Genomic DNA, 22,387 nt, shown 5'->3' with positions numbered 1-22,387 from the left:
CAAGAGTGAGACATATTATTACATTAATAAGCCATCCAAATCAAGTGTACATAGAAAATTGTAGTGGGTTGCCTATTGGATAGAGCACTCATCTTCAATCTACTGCGTTATCGGCAGGGTTCAAATCATTCACATCGTAAACTAAGTAGTACTTGGTTGTAATAAAAAAGTTAAAAATTGGTATAATCTATTAAAGAAATCAGAAAATAGATAACATGCATGCTTCTCTATAAATGTAATTTTGGTTAGTTAGGTATATACATCTAGCAGTTTAACCTAGAATCCTCAAACCCTCTTCATATATAGTATACTCAAACAATGGCCAAACTAGCAATAGTAGATTTATCCAATGAAGACTGCTTCAAGCCTGGGACAAGTTCTTGGCTCTCAATACGCAAAGACATTTGCCATGCACTCGAGGATCTTGGCTGCTTCGTGGCAATATTACCCGACAAAATTTCTTCGGAGCTTCGTAGTGCCCACTTCGGTATGTTGGACGAGTTGTTTGATTTCCCAACTGAAACCAAAGTGAAAAGTTCTTATGAAAAGCCTTATCCCACTGGTTACCAAAGAGTTGAGGGCGCGGCTTACGAAAGCTTGGGGATTGCTGGTGCTACAAATCCTGAACAAACTCAGATATTTGAACATCATTTTTGGCCCAATGGAAATGATGTATTTCAGTATGATTTACTCAACTTAATTCCACAATAAACATTGAAATGTTAATTTTTTTACCTACATTTACACAACTAATTTGTTCTTTGTTGGGCAGTGAGACTGCTGATTTGTATATAAAAGTGATGGAAGAACTACATCATGCTGTCACGAGAATGGTGTTTGAAAACTATGGTGTAGAGGAGTACCTTGATGATCACCTTCAATCGACAATTCACACATGCCGATTTAGCAAATACAGTGAGCCAGCTGAGAAAACTGGAACTGATATGAGTATCCTCCGTGGTATCCACGGTCATACAGACACAAACTTTACCACCATACTCTATCAAAATGATGTCAAAGGTCTAGAAATAAAGTCAAGGGACGATGAGTGGATAGGTTTTGATCCTCTGCCTTCGTCCTTCATATTTCTAGCAGGTGATGGAGTTCAGGTATGCCACAAACACAATTATGTGATACGTACGTATGTAATCAAATTATCATTACTATTGTTAATTTCTAAAGGTGCAGAACATTTGAAATGATATATTTTGTAATCAAAATATCAATATCTTGTATTGGAAAATGTATAATAATATATTTCTTAGCGGGAACGTTTGCGTGGTTTTGCTTGACTCAGGTTTGGAGCAACGATAGAATACGAGCTTGTAGACATCGAGTGACCTGGAGTGAGAATGATGTACGATACTCGGGCGGATTATTTTCATTCAGGGTAGGAGAAACACATACACCAAAGGAGCTTATAGACGAGGACCACCCCTTACAGTACAAGCCATTGAATACGTCGGTATATACTGAATATAGGAAGAAAAATTACGCCAGCATTGGACCTGACTATACCGTCAAGGCATATTGTGGCGTTTGATTTGTCTTGATCTAAGGCTACAGGCCAGTTTTTCTCCGTATTTACCTTTCTTTACCTCATCTCGTTTCTTTGTATTTCTTTCCTGTCAAACATAATGCTGTGTCGCCTCCTGTATTGTTGTTTGGTACATGTTTATGTCATTGTCTTTTATTTACTGCCAAGTTGCAGCACCGTTTTTATAACTGGCAGCCGTCACTGTTTATTTGGCTGCCACCGTTCTAGAGTCCTTGAGTTTCTTGAAAGTCTTCTTTCGGTGTTGGGTTGATTTTCGTAAGTGCAAGCTAAATAAAAAATAAAAAATATTTGTGATGCACACATTATTGTGTTAGCCCTCCAAGGGGGTCTTTTGTAACCAACAATAGCAAGTTGCTAACCTTCATTGTATCCACATGGCTCATTCGCATACTTCGTTTTGCACACTAGATGTGGGAGCATCCTTCATTAGTGGGTTGTGAATGACTGATTTTAATCAATTTTTTCGACCTTGGTTCTGTATTCCTTTGAGTTTCATTCTTGCGAACGTACTTCCCCAGGTGGGATACTGAATGTGTTGGCTAAAGTCTAAATATAGCGTATTTACTGCATGTTTTGAAGCTATCTTTCATCCTCATCACTATAACCCACATGTTACAAAATTTCTCATGTGAGACATTATTGAATTGCACTGTGAGTAAACTACAAGATCAAAATTGACACAACTAAATCGACCAATTCAGTGTTTACCCATTCAACATGTGTCATATCTTTGACCTCTGTATCTCGATTAAGCATGTTTAGCCGTCCCGCATTCGACTAGAGTTCAGGAGAAAGGACATGTACCATGTTATTCTCCATATTTCAGTGGATGGCCCATGTTATCCTCTCGATACTCTCCAGCCGAAGTCTTACTCTCTGTAGGTTCTACGTTGTCTCTCTCGTTGGCAAACGTCCGAGGTTGAGGAATATCTGGACCCTTAAGAATTTTTTCAATAGGAGGTGACTCACAGGCTCCTCAGTGACCAACGTGGTTGGGGTTGAGCCAATCACAATTTTAGTTGTGGTGCAAGCTTTATCAGCTGCAAGTGCATTGGTCTTGATGACTCTGTGCTTTTTGGCCTTCACGGCTTTGGTTGATGCATTCGGTAGCTTCCACGAGAGCGCATCTTCACTTCTTTTCTTCTTAAGAGCTTTAGCTACATGCTTCTTCGCCTTTTTTTTGGTGGCATTCTTTGACGGAATCTTCTTTGCATGGTCTTCGTGACTTTGACAGCTACCTTGTTGGTTTCGACTCCAAGATTTGGCTTTTGGACATTGAGTGAGACTGGTGCTTGATCGATGATGGATGACATTCGACATCCAGCTCGCCCTGAACATCCTACCTTGAAATGAGTTGTGTGTTAAGCTTAGGGAAGTAAACAACTTGTGGTACCATCTTGTTTCCCGTAAGAAAACATCTAGCACACAAAATTTCATATATTCATAATTAGAGATGAAAAAGTGAATGAGTCCCACCAGGTGTGCCAAAAACTATGTTGAGAAAAAATTGTCACGAGGGCAAATAATTTACTCAAAACAATTTCACCATCGCTCACTTTTATGAAGAGGTTTTATTATTTTGAGTTGCCTCATTCTAGGCTACACGCGTATTAATTACAACCCATATTTTGAGAAAGGAATACCATTTGATTCTATTGGAAGTATAAGCCGTCCTATAGCCGTCCTATAAGCCGTCCTATAAGCCGTCCTACCTACACACTTGGAAGTATAAGCCATCCTACCTACACACTTGTATCCCTTAATTTAGGGTGATTGGACATAAGTCTTCCCTTTTTTCATGTATATATATCCTTGTAATCTTGTAGAGAAACATAATGAGAAAAAGCATTCTCTTCCATATTTTCCACATGGTATCAGAGCTGGAACCTTAACCGGCCTGACTCCATTGTTGTCCCTTCTTTTCTTCTGCACATTCGTTTCGATAATGGCAGAAGATAATCTTTTTGACTCAGAAGCTGAAAGCTTCACAGCTCCTCGCCCTAGTTTTCCAGAAGCTGAAGTCAACCCAAACCAACGTTTATGTTCTGTGTTGTTAAATGAGTTTAACTATCTTCCATGGTCCAGATCAATATCTCTTGCCCTTGGAGGAAGATCCAAACTTGGATTCGTCAATGGAAGTATTAAAGCACCTGACGTCGCATCGCCGGAGTATGAAGTATGGCTGTGCAAAGACCAGCTGGTCATGTCGTGGCTCCTCAACTCCATGGATCCTAAGCTGTCTGAAATTTTCAGTTTTTCAGAATCCTCTAGTGCTCTTTGGAAGGCAGTCAAGGACATGTATGGAAATCAAAACAATGCTACTCAAGTGTTCCAGCTTAAGAGGATTCTCGCAAGTCTTCAACAAGGTGATAAATCCTTTGTTCATCATCTCGGTTGCATGAAAAACATGTGGAACGAACTAGATATGTATCGACCACACACTATCGATGCTGCCGTACTGTTAAAAAGGTCCGAGGAAGACAAAATCTTTCATTTGCTTGCAAGTTTGTGTTCTGAATATGAAGATCTTAGAAGCCATATTCTAATGAATCCCGAACTTCCATCATTTGCAAGTGTTTGCACTACTATCCAGCGAGAAGAAGTACGCAGAAAAGTCATGAATGTTGACGTAAAACCTAGTGTGTCTGAGGCTAGAGCTTTTGTGACAAATCACAAGTCATTTGGAGATAAAGCATACAAGGGAAAAAAGGCCAGATCTGAAGTGTCTACATTGTAATAATGTTAGACATCTAATAGATCGATGCTAGATATTGCACCCTGAGTTGAAGCCAAGGTTTGAGAACAAGCCTTTAAGAGATCATAAGGGCTCACACGCTAGACCATATACAAACAAGTACCATGCTGCTGTTGCTACATCCATCGGTGGGTCGATGAACTTTACAGCCAATCCGGCTGACTTGTTGAATGAGTTCTCAACCTACCTTCAAACCAGAAAAGGAAGCACAGGTGAAACGTCGACTGGGGAAAGTCAAACTGCTCTTCTTGGACAGTTTGCAGGGTTCTTAGCTGAATCTGGTCATGTACCTCAAGGAGACATTCCAGGTATCATGTGTGCTCTTTCAACTACTCTAAATGTTAGTCACTCTCATGATTTTTGGATTATAGACTCAGGTGCCATAGATCACATGACAAATCAATATTCAAAGCTATACGATTTTGAAAGCTACACTAAACCATCACTAGTTTCTGTAGCAAATGGTAGAGGTGTGCCAGTTCTAGGTAGAGGGAAAGTTAAACTGATCTCAGAAACTGTTGAGTCCACAGCGTTATATGTTCCATCTTTTCCTTTTCAATTATTGTCCGTAGGAAGGATTACAAGCTCTCTAAACTGTCGTGCAATTTTTTCCCCCCACAATGTTGTTTTTCAGGATCTAGCCACCAAGAAGCTGATTGGTGAAGGTCACTACCTTAATGGGCTGTACTATTTTTTAGAGGACCTCAATGTTCCAAAGGGGTTCCAAGTCAGCTCAAACCTAGAACATCGGTTGTGGCACATCCCTCAGAATCTGTGTTGTCTACGTTGTTCCCTAGTTTATGCAAATCCTCCCTTGTATGTGAAATTTGTCATTTGTCAAAATCTACTAGACTCCCATTCAATTCTTCCATGTCTAGGACTAGCAAGTTTTTTGAGATGGTGCACTCCGATGTTTGGGGACCTGCATCTTTAGAGTCTTTTGATGGTTATAGGTACTACGTTATCTTTGTTGATGATTTCTCAAGAGCCACTTGGTTGTACCTCCTAAAATTCAAAAGTGAAGTTATGGATGCTTTCAAGGACTTTCATAATCTTGTCATGAACCATTTTTCGTCCCAAATCCACATACTAAGGTCTGATAATGGCACTGAATATACATCCAAAAATATGACTAACTATTTGAGCATCCATGGAATTATACATCAAACAAGTTGTGTAGGTACTCCTTAGCAAAATGGAATTGCCGAAAGGAAGAATAGGGACCTACTTGAAAAAACCAGGGCGCTAATGTTGCAAATGAATGTGCCTAAGAGGTTTTGGTCTTAAGGAGTTCTTGCAGCCACCTACCTTATCAACAGACTGCCTAGTCGTGTTCTGGATACAAAATCACCATCTGAGGTTATGCAAAACAAAAAAAATTAATCTTTCCCATCTGAGAATCTTTGGATGTACCTGTTATGTTCATATTCAATCTCATCACCGAGACAAGCTTGATCCCAAAGCTGTCAAGTGTGTTTTCATGGGATACTCCTCCACCCAAAAAGGGAACAAATGCTACAATCCGTGCTCCAGGAAGATGTTTGTCACAAGAGATGTACGGTTTGATGAAAACCAACCATATTTCAACAAATCATCAGATCAAAATCGTCAGGGGGAGCACTTCCTAGATCTCTTCCCATTGCCAAATCCAGTCGAACCAAGTGACTGTGTCCATTCACTACCTCACAACCGGGACTCTCATGCAACCCTTAATGACAACCTGCTTATTGGAGACGACACTGAAGCCTTAGAAGCACAAGCAGTCCCCCATGACCATAACACAACATCTATACAAGAGAGTGGAGCTGAACTTATTGTGATCCCAGCTCAACCCCGCAGGAATCCGACTCGAGATCGACATCCACCATCAAGGCTGCAAGACTATGAAACTTACCATGCAAGGTACCCTATTCACAAGTTTGTACTCCAAAGTCTCTCACTCTCATGCAGCCTTCCTCAGTAAACTGTCCTATGAAAGTGAACCAAGGAACTTTCAAGAAGTTAATCGTCAAGTTGTGTGGAGGCTAGCCATGGAAGAAGAACTCAAAGCCTTGAATGAAAATAAAACCTGGAGTGTAGTTCAACTTCCCAAAGGCAAGAAGGTGGTAGGCAGTCGGTGGGTCTATAAAATCAAGTTTAATTCTGATGGCTCAATTGAACGACACAAGGCAAGATTGGTGGCTCGCGGTTTTACTCAAACTTTTGGAGTGGACTATAAGGAGACATTTGCTCCCGTGGCTAAGATGAGCACAATAAGGGTTTTCTTATCTGTTGTAGTGAACCATGAATGGCCATTGTACCAAATGGATGTAAGAAATGCTTTTTTACATGGAGACCTCGAAGAGGAAGTCTACATGCAACTACCCCCGGGTCATCCACAAGCACAGAATTCAGGTATGGCTTGCAAGCTTCATAAGTCAATCTATGGCTTGAAACAATCTCCTCGTGCCTGGTATGCCAAACTGAGCTCGGTACTTGAAAATTTTGGGTTCAAGAGAAATCATGCTGATTCCTCCCTGTTTGTTCGAATAGGATCAGTTGGCAAATTAGTTGTACTAATCTATGTTGATGATATCATCATCACAGGTGATAACATTGATGAGATTCACACTCTTAAACTTTCTCTTCATCAACAATTTGCCATTAAAGACTTAGGAGTTTTAAAATACTTCCTTAGGATTGAACTGGCCACTTCCCCCAAGGGACTTTTTTTGAGTCAAAGGAAATATGTGATTGACTTACTTCAAGAAGTGAAGATGATGGATTGCAAACCAACTCGTACTCCTCTTGATAGCAAATTGAAGTTGGACTTGACAGGAGAACCTCTCAGTGATATCAGTTACTACCAACGATTGGTGGGTAAGCTTATATATCTCACCATCACCAGACCGGATATAACTTACGCCGTCAGTCTTGTAAGCCAATTCATGCATGCACCCACTGAAGCTCATTTAAATGTTGTTAAAAGAATTCTCAGATACCTCAAAGGCTCCATTGGTCGGGGAATCGTCATGAAAAACAATGGTCATACTCAAATCATTGCCTACACCGATGCTGACTGGGCAGGGAATGCTATTGATAGAAAATCCACTACTGGCTACTGCACGTTGGTTGGAGGAAACCTCGTGACATGGAAGAGCAAAAAACAAAATGTAATTGCTCGCTCAAGTGCCGAAGCTGAGTATAGAGCCATGGCTTCCACTGCATGTGAACTCATTTGGCTCAAGGGCCTTCTCTCGGACTTGGGGTTCTCAATCAACACACCTATGTCTCTTTTCTGTGACAATCAAGCAGCTATGCATATTGCCTCCAATCCGGTGTTCCATGAACGCACCAAACACATTGAAGTTGACTGTCACTACGTTCGGGAACAAGTCCAGTCCAAGGTAATTCAAACCACATTCACTCGAAGCCAAGATCAACTTGCTGATATTTTCACGAAGTCTCTTGCTTCTCCTCAGTTTCAAAGTCTGCTCTCCAAGCTTGGATCAATTAACCTCCTTGATCCAGCTTGAGGGGGAGTATTGGAAGTATAAGCCGTCCTATAGCCGTCCTATAAGTCGTCCTACCTACACACTTGGAAGTATAAGCCGTCCTATAAGCCGTCCTACCTACACACTTGTATCCCTTAATTTAGGGTGATTGGACATAAGTCTTCCCTTTTTTCATGTATATATATCCTTGTAATCTTGTAGAGAAACATAATGAGAAAAAAGCATTCTCTTCCATATTTTCCACAGATTCTAACATGAAAAGTATGAAATTTGAGGATTTCGGTGTTTGTTTGATTTTGTTACTACACCTAGGTCGAGCCGTTTTGAGGGATCAAATCACTTGTAGTTCCTTAGATTTGGTTTAGGGATTTTTAGTGAGTGGATGACCCACTAAAAAGAATTGGTGTTTGGTTTACTTGGGTGAATTTGGTTGAATGAACAAGGGATTCAGTTTTGGATTTATGGTGAATTTGGTCGAATGAACCAAGGATTCCATTTGGATTTGTTGTGAATTTTGTTGTGGTGAACCAGGGATTCGATTTGGATTTGTGGTGAATTTGGTTGCAGTGAACCAAGGATTCAATTTTGTGTTTGGGCTTTGCGGTTACATCTAGAATGTCATAATAGATTGCCTATGTATCCTTGATGGAAACAAATTGGTGTAGTTCAAAGTGTATCTATTGGGATTTTGATGCCTTGTGCAATTCCCGCTCATGCAGGTAAGGAGCATTTGATGCCTTGTGCAGTTTCAACTCGTCCGAGTAAGGACTTTGTGCCATTGGAGCTAGATGTGGTTTCATGCCATTTGAAATTTGACGCGGCTTTGTGCCACTTGAGATTTGATATGGCTTTGTGCCATTTGGTATTTGATATGGCTTCATGCCATTTGGTGTTTGATACAGCTTCATGCCATTTGAAATTTGATGTGGCTTTGTGCCATTTGAAATTTGTCGTGGTTTCATGCCATTTGAGACTTGTCGTGGCTCAATGCCATTTGAGACTTGTCGTGGCTTTGTGCCATTCTAGACATGTCGCAGCTTCGTGCTATTTGGGATTTCGACATAGCTTGAGTCCACTAATTTGAGGTGGTAAATCCATAGAGCTTTTGACATGGTTCGTGTCCACGGTATTTGGAGTAATTTGTGTCCACGAAATTTGCGCCATCCACGTTGTCTCCACACTCGTTTATATTTGTATTTGATAACAGGTTAATCAATGGAGGCCATGCCCATAATGCCCACGTGAGTGGAAAATTTTGTATGAGCTTTTGTTTTCCTCTCTTGCTGTAGCTTTTCCTTTTCTCCATTTTATATATTTTTTGTTTGGCATCCAACAGACTTATAAGAATTAATGAAATTCTTATAAATTAAATACGGCAGCCCAGCAACTTGTTTCTTTTTAAAAGTTAAATCTTTGAGATGGCTTTCCTCCATGTGTGAACTTCAAAGAAAAAGGCGCGAGGACTCTTCTATTGTTTTTTAAAGAAACTCGTGGCTGCAGTTCTCTGGGCACCACAAAATTATGACGATAAACACTCTGCGACAAAAGAAAATTAAGAGCCTGTTTGGTATCTAACTTGAGAACGAAACTAAAAATTTTAATTTTTTCTAAAAACACATGTTTTGATTTAAAAATTTTAAATTCAAAACCTTGTTTGGTATGCATTTTCTGAAAACTAATCCAAACAGAAAAGGTCAAACGCCCAGCCCAAGCAATTACCCAACCACTTCATCCCTCCCATCCCCAGTGGCTAAAGACCAATTTCCTGACCACCGCATCCTTCACTTCCCTAGCGGCGACTCCTTTGGCTATTTTACCAACTCCTTACTCCAAACTCGCGCTGACAAAGGCTAATCATGTTGGCAATCTCAAACCTGAGATCCAACGACCATAGGGAAGATGTGGTGGCTACGGTGGATGCAAGTGAGAAGAGATAAGATTGAAGAGGCAACAGAGAAGAGAGGAATGAAGAGGCCGGAGAGATCGATTTGTCTTGGCCGGAGGGAGAAGGATAGAGGTGGTGGCTATGGTGGATATAAACGGGAAGGGATTGGAAAGGCAACAGAGAAAAGAGGATTGAAAAGGGAAGAAGGAAGGGAGTACATCGAATGTGAGAGAGGAGAGAGAATGAGAGAGAGACGGGAGTGATAATCCATAAAATAAAAAGTCTAAAAACACACTTTTTGTGTTTTCATCCAATAGCCCTTGTTTTCAGATATTTTTGAGTTATGGTTTTGAGAATTGTATTCAAATCCACTACCAAACAAAGATTTTAAATTTGTGACTCAAAACTTGTTTTTGAGTTAAAAACATTGGATCCAAATCAAATACCAAACATGCCCTTAGGGACTTGTTGCTTTCTTTCAACACTCGCAAGACGACCAATGGTGCAAAGGAGTGAACTGAAAATCCCTTTTCTGCATATTTTCTTTTTACTGCTACTGACCTGGACAGCAATATGTACCATTTTTGGTGCATATTGCACCGCAGAGGAGCCTTAGCGCACTCCTTATTTGTGCAGTCTTATCGTCTACAAATTGTCAGTAGCCGTGAAAAGAGACGAAGCTGATTTTAAGCCTTCCACTAGATGAATTTGGCATCCAAGATTTGCACGGGTTTGGTACCCCAAATATTTTCATGTAGGTTCACTACTTGCTTCGTCTTTGTTCTTGCTTGTTGGCTGGGGTTTCTTTACTAGGCATACCACTTTTTGTTCTTCAACGCCGGCCAAGCCGCTGCAATTACCGGGAAAGACCTCAACGATCTGATTTTGAAGAGCATCAGTTGCGGGGCTGCTGCATGTGCGAGTACGGACAGCGGGGACGAGTTCCTTTCTTTGTCTTCCTCTGCTGCAAGTTCATGCTTGTTGCCACTTTCCCACTTTGCAGGCTCACGCTTTGTTGCTGCAGGTTTATGCCTGTTTGTGGGAGTGACGAAACGATGGAAACACCATGTCTGCGCCATTGTTTTTTTGCTTGTTGAGAACCATCTTCTATGACTTGGTAGCCAGCCCGTTGAAGCTGTTAAACAAACGAGAATGCCGAAACGGCTACAAAAGCGCAAGACGTTACATCTTGACTAACTTGTTCTTCAGAGATACGAATCATTATATTTATAGTGAACAAACCTAACCTTAATACTAACAGGCTAGGCCCAAACTAAACTTATAAGAAAACCCAAACAATATAATACCTAAAATACTAATATTTTCCAACATCCCTGTCAAACTCATGGCAATATACGACATGTGTTTACAAACAAGCAGATGCAAACTAGCTTCGTTAGGTGGACTGGCAGGCGTGCAAACTGAACTTGCCTTGACTTGACTAGCGAACTAGCGAACTAGCGAATTAGCGAATTGGACTTGATTGGAGAACTGGCAAATTGGTTTTGATTCAGGCTGGCTAAAGTTGAGAGTATGGAAAGAACCCGTCACTAAATGGACGAGATTTCTATATTTGAATTGTAGTAATGAACGAACAAAAACAAAGTGCTATCACTCAAGGGGTCAACAGTCCAAATACTCGAATAATCGTTGTGAGAAACAACAAACTGTAACAGCAAGTTATTTTCATGTTATTTGTGTGGGTCCCAAACCAACAGAAAACAATAGCCCAACTTAATAAGTTTGGCCCATCAACAAATTCATTCTCTAGAGCCAATCCGACCAGTGGCTTGGTGCAAGATGGAGTTCGAGTCGTAGAATGCAGCATAACAGATACAAGTTTGGTGGCGTGACAGTGTATGTTTCTGGGCTTCAGTCAACAGCAGCGGCAGGTTGCCGCACGGCAAGTTTGAAGCGGCGGTTGCTGGCCAGGGTTTCAGGTATGCAGGCATCTGGTAGTGGTGTGACTTCTGAGCAAACATATTCAATTTTTTTTTTTTCAAAACTAATATCAAACAAACAACAGATTGATACTTATCAAGAACAGATTAAATCTTGAAGGATCAAACCTATTTTGATACCAAGTTGAATATCAGAGTGCGACAAACAAATAAGAATATTATTAAACAAATGAGAATGCTGAAACGGCTACAAAAGCGTAAGACATTACATCTTGACTAACTTGTTCTTTAGAGATACGAATCATTATATTTGTAGCGAACAAACCTAACCCTAATACTAACAGGCTAGGCCCAAACTAAACCCAAACAATATAATACCTAAAATACTAATATTTTCCAACATCCTCGTCAAACTCATGGCAGTATACGACATGGGTTTCCAAACAAGCATATGCGGACTAGCTCCATTAGGCAGACTGGCAGGTGTGCAAACTGGACTTAACTTGACTTGACTGGCAAATTGGACTTGACTGGAGAACTGGCAAATTGGTTCTAATTCAGGTTGGCTAATGTTGAGAGTATGGAAAGAACCTGTCAATAAACGGACGAGATTTCCATATCTGAATTGTAACAATGAAGGAAAAAAAACAAAGTATTATCACTCAAGTGGTCACCAATCCAAGCACTTCAACAATCGTTGTAAGAAACAACAAACTGTAACAGCAAGTTATTTTCATGTTATTCGTGTGGGTCTCAAACCAACAGAAAACAATAGCCCAACTTAATAAGTTTGGCCCATCAACAAATTCATTTTCTTGGGCCAATCCGACTAGTGGCTTGGTGCAAGATCGGGTTTGAGTCGCAAAATGCAGCATAACAGATGTAGGTTTGGCGACATGACAATGTATGTTTCTGGGCTTCAGTTAACAGCAGTGGCAGGTTACAGAAAAACTGGGCAAGACAAGTTTGAAGCGGCGGTTGTTGGCTAAGGTTTCGGGTATGCAGGGATTTGGGAGTGGTGTGATTTCCGAGCAAACATATTCGATTTTTTTTTTTCAAAACTAATATCAAACAAACAATAGATTGATACCTATCAAGAACAGATTAAATCCTAAAGGATCAAACCTACTCTAATACCAAGTTGAATATCAGAGTGCGACAAACAAATAAGAATATTATTAAACAAATAAGAATGCCGAAATGGCTACAAAACCACAAGATGTTACATCTTAACTAACTTGTTCTTCAGAGATACGAAGCATTATATTTATAGCGAACAAACCTAACCCTAATATTAACAGGCTAAGCCCAAACTAAACTCATAAGAAAACTCAAACAATATAATACCTAAAATACTAATATTTTCAAACAGAAAGACCTTCGTGGTTTTGTACCACTTCAAGGATTTGACTTCGTAGTGCATGTGTAGATCTCCAAAGGCCTATGACTTTCTACTCTAGTTTGAAGTCGTTGTGATGGGTGTCTCTTTGTTGTTGTCAGCAGAAAATGAGTAGGACTTGGTTTTAAAACAGCGCCCCTATATAGGGATGGGATGTTTTGTTTACCCACTGCTAGCGGAAGACAGGCGAGTTGTGGTGGAGGTGGATTTTGGTGTTTACAGCAGTGGCCCTCGAGCTTATCTTCTTTTTGTATTCGGAAGAAAGAGAGCAATGACGAAGTTTGGCATTTCCTGATCCCTTTTCTATTTCTTCGTTTCCTTAAGAGGAAAAAGAGAAATAAGGGTGTTTGGGTCAATATTTAATGTTAGGCTTTATGTTAGTAAGGCCTAAGGATGCCAAGGTAAAATGGAGACTTGCCCGAAGGCCTGAAGCAAAATTAGAGCCTCTTCAACTAATGCATAGGCTATGTGCTTATGATGGAAGTGATGAGTGACAGAGACCAACTTACCACCAGATAAAAAACACTTTCTGATGGCATAAAGAAGTAAATAGATGATGACTCACTGCCCTCCAAAAGCCATCAGCTATGAGTAAAGCCAAGACAGTCGGGCAAAATTGCCTAGAAAAGGAGAAAAAGACACCAGAGACAAAGACACTCAACAAACCAATCAAAAGACATACAAACTCTACTTTCAAGCCAGTTCGTACCTAGAAAGCTGAATCTTATCTAGAACCATATCCTTTTAGCTATAGTTCCCTTAGAAAAGCCATCTTTTGTCTAGTGTAAAAGCTCTACTACCTTCCCTTAGTGTTGTAGTATCGATTGCCTCGTGTAAAACCTGTTTACTTTTCATCCCTCTTAGCATAAATCTCTGTAAACTCAAAGAGAAGTGGCTGCAAGAAGATCAACCTTGCACGACAAGGTTAAATCTTACCCGAGTCCTTTCTGTTTGTACTTATAGTTAGTAGATTTGTTGTTTAAACGTACTTTCCTTCATGTATCTAAATCATTTTAAACTATTTCCCACTTAAGAGTTTCATTTTGTTTTTGAATCTGGTTAAGTTATTAAGCCTATTTTTATTAAGTGTAAATTGTAATTGTGAGGGTGGTTAAGAGGGCCTTGAACTCCCTTCATTTGTGGACATACAAGATCATGAACTGAAAGTCCTTGTTTATAAGGCAAGAAAAAGAACTTAATGTAGACTTAACACATCTATGACAATCCTTTGGTGACAAGAAGTTTAAGTAACTTGAAGCGCAAGCAATCAACTTAATTCACTTCTATTCATCAATCAATGATATTAAGATAATAGTGGCACACTTAGATCTCTGTTAGTTTTGATTGTGAGCTTAAAGGCCAACACCAAAGGCCCTACAAAGGCACCTTTCAAACTAAGTATAAACTTATCTTGCAGCACACTAGGCAACAAAAACTCACCCGACAACCAACAAAATGCCACCTCCTCGGGGAGCTGTGCGAGGGAAATTCCTACCCAAACATAGTTTTGGCAAGCCCGGTGGGACCCTGGTAGTTTTGTATGCCAAGAAGAAGAATGAATGAGCAAACTTTTAGGTGGACAACATAATATGGGCAACACCATCGTTTGATAGAAATAACGGATCACCGGAAAGATTTTCCCTCCCTATGAGGTCCTGCTATTCTGGAAAGCCTAACTTATTCTGAGAAGTCAGGTGGAAAAGTTACTAATGAAGACTTACAAGCTACTATGGTGCAAGTGTTGAGAAGTTAGCAGACTCTGTTCCTTAACAAGAACTTTGCAGACAAAGTTGGAGTTAGAGTACTCCACACCAAGAGATGATTATGCCAGAGAAGTGATTAGAGAAGCAAGCCTTGAGAAAGAGCTAGTGATTCCTTTGTTTCCCTTGCTCGAGGAAAAGAAGGATAAGGGGTAGAAGAACGAAGATGTTAAAGCTAGTCAACCTGAGGAAGAAAACATCCAGGAAACATGTTTGCCCGACCCTCTATTATTCCTAATAAAGGGTAAAGGCAGATCAAGCTAGAAGGAAGGAAGTTTGGAATGATTAAGCAAGTTGGAGAGTCCGTTGGAAAAGTTTTGTCCCTAACTGTGGGCAAACCTCCCCCTTCTAGGCCACCACAGTTGGCTAATAAGGGATGAGAAGCTAGGTGGAGACAGCCAGAGCCACATAATTAGGCTTTCTCAGGCAATGAGCATAGCCCAAAGTGGGGACCTCCTTATACCCTGCACAACAACGTAGCTAACCAATAACCACAGGCTCGCCCTCTGTTCAGGATCACATACCAAAAGCCCTACCTTGAGTATATTGATGAGCAGAACCTTTTTCCCCTCAACTTCAAGATGCCCGTGTTCCCAACCTTTAGTGGGGAGGATTGTAATGTGTCTTCTAGATACCACATTTTCAAATTTTCCAACTACTGCGTAGCATTTGAAGATAATCCTAACTACAAATTGAGGCTGTTTGGGAATTCGTTGGTTGGCTTGGCATTTCAGTGGTACTCTTTATTACCCCTTAATTCCATTGCCAACCAGGGGCAGATGAATATAACCTTCCACGAGCAATTCTATAAGGTAGAGCCTAAGATGACCATCAATGATCTAGTGGAAGTGAAACATTATAAACATGAGTCTACAGAGGACTTCATGATAAGGTTTAAAAGGATAAGGATAAGATGCCAGTTTCCAATCAATCATGCCCAGCTCATAGCCATTGCCCATAAGGCTTTAAGGCTACCTTTGAGGAAAAAGTTTTATGATGTACAGTTTAATGAGCTTTAGGAGTTGGTGATTGTAGCTACCAAGTATGAAAATTTGTTGACTGAGGAACAACAAGTGAAACACTCGTCTAAAGTGCGCCCTTTCTACAAGAACAAAGCCCCAATACACCAATTGAAGTTTGAAGGCTTAGAACCAGGAGAGAATGACAGCAGTGTGGGAGAAGGAATTAATTTGTGCACAACAGAGATGACCACCGCATTCAAACCTTTGATGGTGAAAGGATTAGTCCAACCTGTCAAGGATCAGAAGGTTGTTATAAATGATGGAGGTTTTGTGCCTATAAAGCCCCTGAAGTACCAGACTTATTCATTTGATTTAAGAAAGGCGGTTGACATCTATGAAGAGTTAGTAAAGGCCAGGGTAATCTTACCCGACAACACCAAAAATATGCCCAAACTAGAAGATCTAAGAGGGAAAAAGTATTGTAAACTTCAGTACACCTTCAACCATTCCATAGCCAATTGAGTGCAGTTCAGGTATTGGATCTAGGATCTCATGGTCAAGGGAAAGCTGTTGTTAAAAAAACCCCCAAGCTAACATGATGATTGACACATATCCATTCCCAGAAGCTCCAATCAATGTGATTAACCTTAACTGGGTTGAGAAATGAAAAAGGAAGGGCTACTTGGGAAGAGAATGGTGAGAGAAGGCAGGCTGTTAGGCCATCTGAAGGTATCAGAAAAATTGTCCGACAGACCTCAAGCAGCTATAATCAAGGGAGTGGTTTTATGCAGTAAATGTCAATGTGAATGTGAATTAGAGGTACCAGCATCAGGTGCCATTATTGATCAAGAGTTAGGTAAAAGAAAAGAGATGGAAGAGCAAGATGCCCGCATAAGTGTTATTCAGGTAGCAAAGAAGGAAGCTTCCAAGAATGTATTCCAAAGGTTAGGTGGAGATTCAGAACCAAAAAGCTTATCTAAGGTATTTAGAAACTATAAAGTCTCTGAAGAAGTTGAGAACAAGGAAATCAGGACAATATAGGTAGAAGTGAAACCTCCCCAGCCAAGTTATCATGGTAGTGCAAGGCAAGGATGGAGAGAGAGAACCATGAACCCAGTTCCCTCAGTTACTAAGAAGAACTTAGCCCGACTTGGTCGAAAGCGGTACATAGTTGTGAAAGATAGGAGACATGTTCAAGAGATGGGAACATCTATGATAAGGAGAGTTCAAAGACAATAGAAAGCCCATATGAACTCATTAAAAATCCTTACCATTTCAGAAGCTTCTAGAAATGTCAAGTTTGAAGAGGTCACACCAGGAAGAAGAAAACAACTCTAATGGAGAAGCTAAAAAGAGATAAAAAGAGTTATTAGTAAAATGGAGGATGAAGGAAATCATGTACCTCAGAATCCCCATCCAGGAAAGTACAGAGTCTTAAAAAGAGCTTAGGATAGTGTAGTGATGATGCCTACACCAAAGCCTTTCTGTTTTAGGACCATTTCCCTTGAGAGGGGGATACATTCACCTAGATTGGAAGGTGCACCCTGTGAAACCCCAAGGCAATTACTTAACTTTGATATAGTAGTAAAGGAGGAGGTGCCCTAGTTAATGTTAACCAAGGATGCTCAGGCTTGGATGGATGAGTTTGTGTATCAGATTGGATGGAAAAAACAAGAAGAGGTACCTAGACCTAGTAACTTCCATGTAAACATATATGTTGTATCAATTGTGTTTTGCGCCAAACCAGATCAACCAACCATAATGGAGGGTGATTACTTGGCACTAGAACCAATGATGGCACTGATAACATTGAAGAAGTTGGGAAAAATGGATCAAGCATGGCAGAATTACCCAAACCTGCACGAAAGGAGCCTGAGAGGGTGTATTCTGACCAAATGGTGTTCAGTAGATCGAGCCTAGCCTTGGCAAACCATCTCAAGCCCATATACATAACAGCTTATCTACAGGGAGTACCCTTAAAAAATGTGTTGATAGATGGCGGAGCAGCTGTCAACGTGCTCCTACTTAAACAAATGAAGAGGTTGTGTAGAAGTGAGGAAAATCTTATTCCCACTAATCTAACAGTTTCTAGTTTCTCTAGAGCAATCGCCATAACCTATGGGATATTGCCCTTGGAGGTTGACTTGGGATCTAATCAAATCATGTTGGCATTCTTTATGGTGGATAGCAGCTCTACTTATGGAGCATTGCTAGGTAGGGATTGGATTCACCAAAGTCTGTCAAGTGCCCTTCACTTTACATCAACAAATTGCTTGATGTGAAATATTCTAACACTCGAATTAAAACCCTATGATTGTAGTATATGAAAGTAGGGATCGTTCTAGGCCAGGGATTAGAAGGGATGCTAATCTACTCTAAACTGACTTAAAAACACAAAACTAAACTTAAAAAACTTAACTAGACTTATATGACTCAAAACAAACTAAAAAGACTCAAAACAGCACAAAACAATCAAATAGACTCAAACTAGACTCTAAAGGGTGATTTGGACGAATTCTAACTTAACGTTGACTCAAAACACTTAAAAACATAAATTTGGACAAATTCTAACTAAAAGACACAACCAAGTAAAGGGGGATTGGATTTTGGACGAAATTAAGGTAAAAACAAGTTGATTGTAAAGACTCTAAACAACTTGGACGAAATTGGGTGAAATATGGGTGAATGGCTAGCTAGAGGGTTCATTTCCACACATGACACATATGCATACAAATCGATTTCCAGTTATTATTCCTTTAAACCATGAATGACAATGCCCCCAGTTAATTGCTCAGATTTTCCTTATTTCATTGAATTGAATGAATATGCATTACAACCAAATTATCTTTCTCAAGTTCCCTATATGAAACGCATGAGACTCCTGCCAAGGATTCACTTAACACAATCATGACTAGTGACTTCCACTACTTGTGAATATAAGTGAATAACTATTACGTGAAACTCCTTTATATTCTAGCATCAAATTCATGCATGCAAACTAAGTAGGCCTCCTTAATCAACATACAAGAATAAGTTATCAATCAAGCAGTTAAGCAAATTGCATTCACGATTTATGAAACAATAATTGGATGAAATCAATTCATATCACATATATGTTCATGGCTTTGAATCCACCTTAAGCTAAAACGAGTTTAGCTCCTCATGTTCACAAAATAAAGATAATTAAATTTAAACATTGAAAACAAAGAATAGAATACACCTATAAACGCTCCAACAATCCAACGTTTTGAATGGCAAGCACAGTCGCAGGTGTGGTGGATGGTGTGGTGTGAGATTGTGGTAGAGGGTGGTGGTTTATGAGTGCTGCGACATCATGTATTTATAGGGTGAAGGGAAGACACGAAATTGGGCTGAAAATGAGAGGAATTAGGACTCCAAATCACAAAGAACAAGGACACTTTCAATCAGATTCTAAGGAGGACAAGGAATGGTCCTTGTGGCAGATTCTAGAACTTCTAGAAAGGTTACATGTGGCATAAACTTAGGGCATGAAAATAAGGCTTCTAAAACCTGATATTTAGGTGATTTAATGTGAAAATGAGTCCTCTTTACAATTGGAATTAAGGTAGGAAAAGATTAGGATAGGATAAGATAAGATAAGGTTAGATAAGGTTTAGATAAGATAAGGAAATTTGGATAATGTTCCTTCTTTATAGCTGATTTCTTATCTTCCAAGTCTTTGATTTAATTCTTCCAGATGTTAAGCACATTCCTAGCCTCTTTTGATCTTCAAAAATGTCCATCCACCTTGCTCCATGCATAATTTAAGCCCAAAACTGCTCCAAATTGCACTTTCTTGCCATTTTAGTCAATTGGACCTACAAACACACGAAAATAGCTTAAAATACTAAAATAAATGGAAACTAACTATGTAAATGCAAGAAAACAAGCTAACTAAGTTGCATAAATATGCTCCTATCATTACTGTCAACCATGAGTCCAGAGCTGAGGAACTGGGATTTTGGGAGATTGTGAAGGCCGAGTCACGACCATTTCTCCCCATAGCCAATATTCCTGAAGCAAGTTTTTACAATCCAAGTGTTGGGATCTTGCAGCGTTTAGGAGCTGATGAGAACGGCCGTCCTACTAAGGTGATAGCCCAAAAGCTCCTAGAACAAGGGTTGTTTCTCACCAAGGAGGAATGGGATAGGCTTCACATTGTCCCAACCCCCCCAACACCAATGATGTCAGAACAGAGGAGGAAGGACCAAGTGATTGTAGTCAGGTACTTAATCAAGAGACTGCTAGTGTATGGGAGAGAAAGAAAAGAAGTGAGGGAGAATGATAGGGATTTTACCACCTGCAAAAGTAGGGATAAAACCACTTAAAAATACTTGTAAGGGAATAAGGTAGTTGTAGTATAAACAGCTCTAGTAAGGTCGTTTTCCACAGGGATTGAATAAATAATTTAAGTAAACTAATTCTTAGCTAATTATTTGAAAACAAAGATTGGAAAATGTTGATTTTGAATTTAAAAATAATAAAAACGAATTTAATTAAAATGAATAAAGAAATTAGCAAGGTTAAGAAAACAAAGGAAAACGTTTTGAAAACCAAATTGTAAAAGCCTAGGGTTCTGTTGTCCCTTTAACAATCCTATGTAGATTTATCAATTACTTATGAATTACCCATGCAACTTTGAAGGTTAGGTTTTCCTAATGCATATTCTACTCGTGGTATTCAAGCTAGAACGTATATCAAACATGCAATCCGTCCATGGTATTTAGATCAAATATAAACAAGCATGACCCATTACGCTTTGTGAAAACCCTTTGAAAAGCCATGCAACCCCTAGGACGTGGTATTCATCCTAGGTGAAATTACAACTATCAATCACAAGAAGCAACAGTCAATTCCCCAGTGGTATTCCGACCGAATTGCATCCGATTACTTATCTAAACATCATAATGGTAGCTAAGCATTGAGATTTAGAGACAATTTAAAGCACAATGATTAATAATTCAATATATGCATGTATAATCATAAGCAATTAAATAAAAACTACATATTCATGCTAAGGCTCAAGGCATCTCCCTAGCAAACGAAAATTGTTACGAACAATCATAAAATGAAATAAATTCTATTGAAATAGAAAAAGGATAGAAAACACCTAAAAAATAAATTTCACAAACCCTCTAGAGTAGTGCGTGTGTTCTCCCTCTTCTTCTAATGGCTACAAAGTCTTATTTATACTACTAGAAAATAAAACTCTACCTTAAAAAGGTTTTAGAAAACTAGGAAACATAATTAAATGATAAAACAGAAAATAAAAGGTTTCCTATTTGAACTAGAATTCTGAGTTCTCAGAAAATCACACTTTTGACCTAACAAATCAACTTCAATTTCGTCCCAAAAGGTCTCTTTTGAAAGCTGAAGACGTCCCTTACAAATCCTCAGAAGGAATCTTCCTCAAAATATGCCATATTGACCTCCAAAATACTCAAAACGTCCTTAAACGTCAATCTGGGAAAGCTGCGCGGTGGGCCTTTATTTCATCACCACGGTCAAACGGCTTGGTAGAAAAATCTGGATTTTTGATACAATCATCTTGAAAGATTCATGAACATCCTCCAATTGGAATCACTCCAAAATTTATTTGTTTAGATACGTTTTGCTCTAGAGGAAGTCGAATGTCCTACATTGAAAATATATAACATAGTATCAAAATTCTACCAAAATAACTAATAAATTAATACTAAGATTAGGGTAAAATATATGGTATAGTATGGACTCATTAGAGAGCTCAGCCAAGGAGGAAACAAAGTGGGAGAAAGAAGCTTCAAGCACCAAGAACAGAGAGGAAGAAGAGTTTTTGGGAAGAGAAATAGAGACATTCATTCACATGGTTGAGTTATGACTTGGACTGGCCAAATGATGTTTCTGAGGGTCCAAAGTCAGTTGAATTTTTGTGTACAGAGCCTGATAAATAGCACTTGAAGTACACAACCTATTAAAAACCATTAATTTGGGGACTAAGGAGGATCCAAGGCCAATACAACTCAATGGTTTGTTGGAAACTGGAGATCGGGCAAAGATGGTAGACCTTTAGCATGAGTTCAAGGATTTCTTTGCATGGCATTACACAGAGATGCCTAGATTGGACCCCAGTTTAGTTGAGCAGAAAATGCTTATCAAGAAAGGGTGCAAGCCTGTGAAGTAAGCACCGAGAAGAATGTCAAAGAAGATAGAAGAAAAGGTCAAAGAAGAGATCGAGAAGTTGGTGAAGGCATGATTTATTAGACCTGCCAAGTATGTCGAGTGGTTGGCTAACATTGTACTTTTATTAAAAGTTGTAACTAATGCCATATGATGTTGTCTCAACTATAGAAACATTAATGAAGCCATGCCTAAAGATGAATACCTCATGCATATGGCTGACCTATCCATAGATGCAGTTGCAAAACACAAAGTTCTATCTTTTATGGATGGAAATGTTGGATATAATCAAATAAAAATGGCTTCGGTGCCCAGGACATGTAGGGGCATATGAATATGTAGTCATGCCATTCGGGCTGAAAATGTTGGTGCTACCTATCAGAGAGCAATGAATGCCATTTTTCATGATTTAATCGGGCATAGCATGGAGGTATACATTGATGACATTTTGGTGAATTCTAAAACTAAAGAGCAACACTTAAAAGACCTCAAGCAA

General features: G+C 39.5%; 1 protein-coding gene across 1 annotated transcript; it reads left to right on the top strand.

Annotated features, from left to right (window-relative positions):
- Positions 1-315: 315 nt before the first annotated feature.
- On the top strand, positions 316-1,543 carry LOC103961087 (2-oxoglutarate-dependent dioxygenase AOP2-like). The gene is made up of 3 exons (XM_009373600.2): positions 316-680; positions 773-1,109; positions 1,298-1,543. The coding sequence occupies exons 1-3, from the start codon at positions 319-321 to the stop codon at positions 1,541-1,543; spliced, it is 945 nt and encodes a 314-aa protein (XP_009371875.2). The 5' UTR covers positions 316-318.
- Positions 1,544-22,387: the final 20,844 nt, after the last annotated feature.

Source organism: the organism of the source record quoted next, unplaced genomic scaffold (assembly GCF_019419815.1).
Source record: "Pyrus x bretschneideri cultivar Hongxiangsu unplaced genomic scaffold, Pyrus_bretschneideri_v1 Contig34, whole genome shotgun sequence".
Lineage (NCBI taxonomy): Eukaryota > Viridiplantae > Streptophyta > Magnoliopsida > Rosales > Rosaceae > Pyrus > Pyrus x bretschneideri.
The sequence above is the reverse complement of the archived record's forward strand: the minus strand, read 5'-3'. Positions and strand labels throughout refer to the sequence as shown.

Bases quoted from the DNA above. Each gene is read 5' to 3' on its own strand.
- LOC103961087 (XM_009373600.2), top strand. From the start codon at position 319: ATGGCCAAACTAGCAATAGTAGATTTATCCAATGAAGACTGCTTCAAG. The intron at 681-772 runs GTATGATTTACT...TTTGTTGGGCAG, and splicing joins AATGGAAATGATGTATTTCA to TGAGACTGCTGATTTGTATA. The intron at 1,110-1,297 runs GTATGCCACAAA...TGCTTGACTCAG, and splicing joins TAGCAGGTGATGGAGTTCAG to GTTTGGAGCAACGATAGAAT.